This window comes from Sinohyriopsis cumingii, chromosome 12 (genome assembly GCF_028554795.1).
Source record: "Sinohyriopsis cumingii isolate HCF-2022 chromosome 12, ASM2855479v2, whole genome shotgun sequence".
In the NCBI taxonomy this organism is placed as follows: domain Eukaryota; kingdom Metazoa; phylum Mollusca; class Bivalvia; order Unionida; family Unionidae; genus Sinohyriopsis; species Sinohyriopsis cumingii.
Window position 1 is genome coordinate 65,544,826 of NC_142972.1, and position 7,550 is coordinate 65,552,375.

The following is a 7,550-nucleotide window of genomic DNA, read 5'->3' on the forward strand; positions in this document are numbered from 1 at the left end:
ATATTTTGATTCAATAGATAATCGTGAACCACTTTAATGTAATGGATATCCTGTCAGAAAGCCTTGCAATATTTTTGGCAGCACTTTCTTCAGAAAGTTGTCTAAGCTCATCTTTGTGGCAGCGAATATGTCATGTGGAGAAGTAGCAAACAGTTCAATGAATGTTTGATTTTTCATTGATAAGAGTCACAGTAGCCCTTATTGATGTCCATGCATGAGTATGAATCAGTCCGACTAGTGTTTCCCTTGAACTAATGTTGTGCTTGAGCTGGGTTAATAAGCCGAAATTACGAAATAGCTCTTAGGACTCATAGCCAATAATTACTATTAATGTATGTGTCCCCATGATCAAAGTTCTGAACTTTGAATAATACCAAAAAGTTTATCATCCGTTAGCCACCTTAATCCACCTCTCCCTGCTCTCCTTTTGCTGCTGCGTCTCTATTAATTGAAACATACTACAGCAGTTCAAATACTTTTCAACTATGTTTTTTGTAAATACATTTTCATGAAAACCCAAACCATTAGTCATTGCTATATGAACTGAATTGCTGTGGATGACCTGGGCCTTGATTTCAGCAGGCTTGTAATACTAACATGCAAAGTTCCACCAGAATACAGGATGTATAACAGTCTTGTAGCAGTAATAATAGTAGCAAGATATACGCAATCAATATATTTTACTATCAAACGACGAACTGGAGAAAAAGTGGTTATGAAGCTGACAGTTAACAAAACTGTTAAGTGCCCCTTGATCTTTTAATAATTTCGAAACTAGATTGAAAGGGTTCGCATTTTGTGCTTTATTTGTTTAAACAAATGCATGCTACCGTTCAAATTCGTTTGCTCAAGGGCAACCATAACTTATGTAGCTATATTGCTGTATGATATAAACCGATAACATTATTTCTTACTTACTTTATCCAAATTAGGTACTAATTCCTAACGGTGACAAGTAACCAAATAACAGAACTATCATGCCTACTTCATTGCTAATAATACAGAAATACAATTTATAACATATTACAATAGACGTGGACATGCTCAGTGTGAAATAGTATGGTCATCAGTAAACTATGTAGTGTAAATAACTCATTTCCAAAAGTAGTATGCTTTCATTTGTCTTTCGAAATCTCAACCCCATCCGCTTTAAAGGGATTTCAAAAACAGCTTGGAAGGTGAAGCAACGAAAGCATAATTTGCAAAGACTGAATTTATAACGTATTTAAATATATGCTTTATACATAGCAAATTTTCCTTAGTTGTTATATCTGCTACAAGTAAGAAAATGCATCGGGCACCCAATACTGCTACTGCTTGCAAACGTGGTGATGGAAGCTCGCTGCAAACGTAATGTGAATTTGGAGTTAACCACAAATGTCAATGGTTACTCATACTATATCATAAATCCGTATTGTTAAATCCCGCAACTGGCTGGTCAACGCCAAGAAATGGAGAATTAGTACAAAGCACAAGACATAAATTGAATGTGCGTCATCATTTACATGTCGAGACTCTGGAGAAAATGGAACTCATATGAATTTCTGTTGTTTTTCAGAAGCCTTACAGCGACTGGTTTCACATAAAAAACACCGCTAGTGGTAGAGTATTTGCTAAGTCAATGCTGGACTACGAACAGTTAAACGGGACGCACACTGTACATTTAGTAATTCAAGCGTCACAGAGAATGGTAACGTATGTGTATTTATATGTCGTTCTAACTATTCAGGCAATGCAAATCCCGTTACTACAGTACCAACTTATTTAGAATATATATGCTAGTCCATCTATCTACCTATCAATGAATCAATGAATCTATCTATCTATCTATCTATCTATCTATCTATCTATCTATCTATCTGTCTATCTATCTGTCGTTATATCTATCTGTATGCCTGTTTGTCTGTGTAACGAGGAGTAAAGACTAGAGAGTACAAGAACAATAACAATTACCGAATTCTGTGATACAGATCGATGCAGTTCCTTTAATATAACGGAACTATAAATATATATGAAATCATATATACTCCAGTATGCAAGCACATTGCGACCCATTGAAATGTCTGACTCCTCGAATTAAAGGTTCTTCTTTTGCAACTGTCGTGACATAATAGTGGTTTTGTAAAGTTATGTTATATTCTTACTATTTTGTAAAGATGTTAATCGTTTTTATCATACCATAAATTGTATTAATGTCAAATTGGTCAATTTTCAAACAATAAGATTTTCATTCTGCCTGTTATTATTGTATATTTTTCTATTCTCAAAGACGTGCAGCGCAAATGGTTCAGTTAAAACAACCTTACGTTTTCAAGATAGAAAGAAACGAATATGAACGAGTCACATTTTGAACTAAAGCACTTTCGTATGCGTATTTTACTGTGATAAAGATGAACTCTCTTCCAGGTCGGATATTTTATTTATTAGTTGATAGTTCTTAAATCGTGTGACAATTACACAATATAGTGTTCACAGTAACTAATGACACTGAATCATAATTTAAGGAAATAGATATTTCTTCTCACATGTGTCCCACACCTTCGATAAAAAAGAGCTCTTTTGTTCGAGATATTGTAGTTTCGATTGAGTTTACATGATGGAAACAGATTATGTCGGAGAGCAAATCAGGAGGAAAATAAAAGTTTCCTATGATTCCATTCAAACTTATCACCATTGAGAAAGTCACAATTTCATCAGATGAAAATATAATTTGTTCGACAACCAATAAAACTCAACTCAATATTGCAAATATATACCACAAAATATCTTTTTATTACACATATACAGTAAGTTAAACTCTCTAAAATCTTACGTATTAAAAGGTTAGATAGTTCAAGCTGTTTTTCATCAAAACTTACGCAATCCTAGACAACGTACACTATGCAAGTTAATCAGGTTATGAAATCATTATCTTGCATAAGTTGATACTTTTGTTAATTTCAAAGCAAATGTTAAGTTAGAGAATAAGTTCACTGAGGCCTATAATAAAACAAATAAATATATTTTTGTTCCAGCCAAACTCAGTGATTGACTGGAATGCAACTACTACACTGGATGTGGAAATCATGGATGTAGACGACAGTAATCCAAAATTCACCAGTGAAGTATATCATCTTAACATCACAGAAAATGTAAGTAGATAGTATGTGTGAAATGATAATATGCAACGTATCTTCACACTATATGTTATGAATGGTATGTAGCTTTTATAAATACCAAAGACATTCCTCAGTAAATAGTGAGTTTCATACAATACCATTGTCTTACCTGTTTTTTCATGCATTACACAAATCGTTGTCATAAACATCACCTTCACTCTAATCATTGACATTGTTAATGCACGTGGAAATAATAATAATGATATATTATTATTATTATTATTATTATTATAGGGTTAACATTTTGCTTCAAAAACACCTGGTAAACGTGCCAATAGCTCCCTTTCTTAATTATGAGACTGACGTTTGGGGGTTTCATGAGGCCAATGATACTGACAAAATTCATTTGTTATTCTGTACATATATTATTGGTATGTCGAGGTCTACTCCAAATACATTTTTGTATAATAAATTAGGAAGAATTGTATGCAGAGTATACACTATAACGCATTCTGAAAAGATGACTTAGAATTTGTAAAAATGTCAGACGAAAGATATCTTAAACAATGCTAAAATGTACAGATTAGATGGGGAAATGTTGTGTTTTCAGGGCTAATAATGTTAGCAAAAGCTTCTATTTATGTATGGATGTCGCAATGTTTGGTATATTCTGGGCGTTATTGATGAAAATACATTTTATATTCTTTAGTCACAGAAGTGGATTAGGTTAAGTCATTAAGTTATCCAGAAGTGTTAGGAGATATCTAGTTTTGTTATATAATCACTATTTGTAGAGTTGGGAACTTGTCAATCATAGGTAGCACAGAAGGTATGAAAATAGTTGTTATGAAGAAAGAGGCTAATAGTTTCCGGAAACATAGATCACACTGACAAATTCTGAATTGGATTTTTCACCTTCGGCCGTTCGTGGAAAAACTTATGTCATATATGCAAGATACCACTGACTATCTCAACGAAACACCAGAAACTTAACCTTCCAAAAACCTCTTCTCGTCACTCGTTCCTCCTTAACGATCCACGCAATGAAGGAAAAACAGCCTACAAGGAAGCATTGGATAGTCGTACTGACCCATTCTCTACAACGTTCTCTTTGGCAAAACTTGCAACACAGGTTCTCGAGTTTATCAACTTGGCTTTCAACAATGAATGCTTCCTACAAATGAATGGGACTGCAATGGGCACTCCAATTATACATTCCTGTGACGAAATTTCCATGGGATAGGCTTATCAACAAAGCAACATATAGATCCCTACGCTAGTGTAGATTAATGGACGACATAGAATTGAAATGAATCGAAACAGGCTACAATTGCTAAATATTATTTTAATTCGTCAATAACTTTCACCCTACGATTACATTCATGCCAGAGTTATCGAATAGGTCCAGTGCAGGTTTAGATACTCAATCTACTGTTCTGAAAGGGAACATAGAAACGTACATATTCTGTAAACCTACTGACTCACACCAGTATCTACTCCTGAACCAAACGGAGGAGTCTATTAATAAAGCTAAACTCCTCGATAGAGGACCTTCCTGAAATATAAACGTAAGCGTGTCCCCTTCGAACTAACTTTCCACCCCGATGCCAGAAACGTACAACAGATTATACGCAAGCACTGTTACCAGATTAAATCATACGAACGCCTCAAGGGTCTATTTCAAGACATTTCTATGATTGTGCACCGTAGACATTAAACAGCTCATGGACATTTGGTACGTACCAAGTTGACTGTAACCAAGACAAAACATTGAGGTACTTACCGTTACAAGTACAGGTGTTTATTAATTTGCAAACATGTGCCTGAGATCAAATCTTTCAGAAGTTAGACTACAGTAGTTAACTACAGGATCAATCAGAAGTTAGGCTCTCACGCCAATAATACAACATATATCCCGACATTCACTATCTGTACTACTCCTTATGTTGGCGAAACCATTAATTTCAGAAAGCGAATGAATAATCATAAAAGCCGAATTCGCAAAAAAAATCAACGCAAACGTGGCCAACCACTACAGCTCAAACGGACATTCCATCGTGTCCTTCGACATGTTACCAATTGAATTTAACTTTATGTGTACAGACATAGGACACACACGTAATGAGCGATACAGGATACAACAGTTGAAAGCCAATGAGGAGTTAGGCGTAAATAAAGAATATTAACCTTCTTGTTGCAGTCTTATAAAAATTACAGCGAGTCATACGTTTTGCACAAGACGCAAAGTCTGAGCTAGTATATACCAAGTAATTACATTTTCGGCGATTTTGTTTTCGTTTTTATTTATTTATTTATATTATTATTATTATTATTATTATTATTATTATTGTGGTTGTTGTTGATGTTATAGTTCTTATACATTATATCGACACACAGTCGTCTTAACATAATCCTTCAGAACCTCCTTGCATAACTCTACGGGGATATCATTCTTTAAAAAATCCGGTAGATGACACTATTCTCTCTCCACGCTCTGTATGTGTTCTTTGATCACAACTTAGAGTTAGGTCGAAACATACTGGTTCGCTATGCGATACACATTAGAACCCGTTCGTCTATTAATTTTGCAACACTTTGTAGTGTTAGATCTCTTGTTGTAAATTTCCTTTAGTAATTCTAACATGTAGCAGACCAGAATTGTTTTGTGTTTGTTTTGCATTATGTAAGTTGCTTTTTTCCAAACGAAGAGCTTTGTTGAGCCCGAACATGTTTGAGTTTGCGTCCTTATCAGTTTATCTCTCTCTGTCTCTGTTTATGTTTCTCTCTCTGCCTCTGTCTGTCTGTCTGTCTGTCTGTCTGTGTCTCTCTCTCTCTTTCTCTCTCTCTCTCTCTCTCTCTCTCTCTCTATATATATATATATATATATATATATGTGTGTGTGTGTGTGTGTGTGTGTGTGTGTGTGTGTGTGTGTGACTTCTGTTACTTTTGGTAAAGATGTAGGCCACGTCAAGCTGTGGTAGATAGAATTGTTCGTGTTTTGTGGACTGAAACAAATAGTAGGAGGGCTTGTGGCTCGGATTTGACCCTTCTCTTGAATTTTTCATTTCTCCTATTCACTTCCGACTTCTATAACTTTATAAGGTATCAGGCATATACTTTGTGAAAACCAACAACTCATATTAAAGATATAATTTATTCCATCCAGAACTCTGGATTATCTGGTAAAACATATAAAACATCTCCTCCGATACATGCATACGATGGAGACCGAGGAATAAACGAAACTGTCATATACAGCATTGAAGGTAAGTACACTACAAATATATTTTCACATTAAGTTCCGTTTTCTCTTTACAAATACCATGTAGCAGTGAATCATTTTATAAATGTTTCCGAGTAGCATTAGCTACGTAGACATAAGGCTTTGCAAACAATAAGATGCACCATTTTCCCCAAATTCTTTCGAATCAGCTATCCGTTGTAAATAAAAGACAAAAGAAAGAAAATTACACAAGACATAACTTTTTGCATTAAAATAAAAATAAATTTGAAAAACTCAATCTTCATTCATGACAATACTATCAAACATGTTCATAGATGTAAGCAATACATGGATGAGGAAGCCCCGTCAATTGGTGATAGGTAAACGGGAGTCGCAGTATTTATGAACAGTAAATTGTCTTCAATCCTTGAGATGGTAGTTCCTTATTTTCACATAAAGCCACGCATTCTTAAGACCGTTCTCAATCATTGCGATTAATAATATTTACCTTTCAGAAATTTACTGCCTGTCGACGTCACGGATGCAGATATGGGGAAATGAGTAATTAACTTGTCACAACATGAATGCATAGTTATTGGATGTATCGAAAAGAGAAAAATACCAACGTATTTCTTAATCGGCTGTTTTATAAGCAAACTCATAATTGTGACGTGCGCGTTTAATAAGACAGATATAATAGGTTATCTTTCGATCGTTGAGAAACAATATACTCGAATATTAGATCGCTTGGAAGAAAACAGATATTGAACATTTAATGAGTAATTTTGGGGTTTATTTTCAGATGAAATGAAGAGCATGTTTAGTATTAACAACATGAGTGGAGAGATTTATGTTCTTCAGGAGTTGGATGCAGACGGAGGAAGAGACCTTTATGTTATGATTATAAAGGCAATATTTCCGATGGTGCAAAACATTACTTTTACTGCGTGATTTAGACACATGTATTAATAAAAAACATAAATGTGACATAAACATATTTCATGTCATTGAACTTATTAATAACTTTGGTGCAATTAAGCCTATGCAACTGCCTTTATCCCTTCACGTCCAGTGTAGGATAATAACATTTAAACGACCCAACCTACAACTATAATTATTATACTTCATCATAAATAAATGAGGACAGAGTTCCTAATGTGACATACTAATCTTATCTTATACACAACAAAGGAAACCGGGACTATTTCTAATGTTTGCATTATATA

At 34.5% G+C, this 7,550-nt stretch overlaps 1 protein-coding gene across 1 annotated transcript in view; it reads left to right on the top strand.

Moving 5' to 3' along the window:
• Window positions 1-7,345, top strand: part of LOC149786606 (uncharacterized) — a 38,853-nt gene extending 31,508 nt beyond the window's left edge. The window contains exons 9-12 of the mRNA XM_089978230.1: window positions 1,559-1,690; window positions 3,015-3,131; window positions 6,268-6,367; window positions 7,127-7,345. Coding sequence (XP_089834356.1) covers window positions 1,559-1,690; window positions 3,015-3,131; window positions 6,268-6,367; window positions 7,127-7,275 — 498 coding nt within the window. The 3' untranslated portion in view covers window positions 7,276-7,345. The remainder of the gene's footprint in view (window positions 1-1,558; window positions 1,691-3,014; window positions 3,132-6,267; window positions 6,368-7,126) is intronic.
• The last annotated feature ends 205 nt before the right edge of the window (window positions 7,346-7,550 follow it).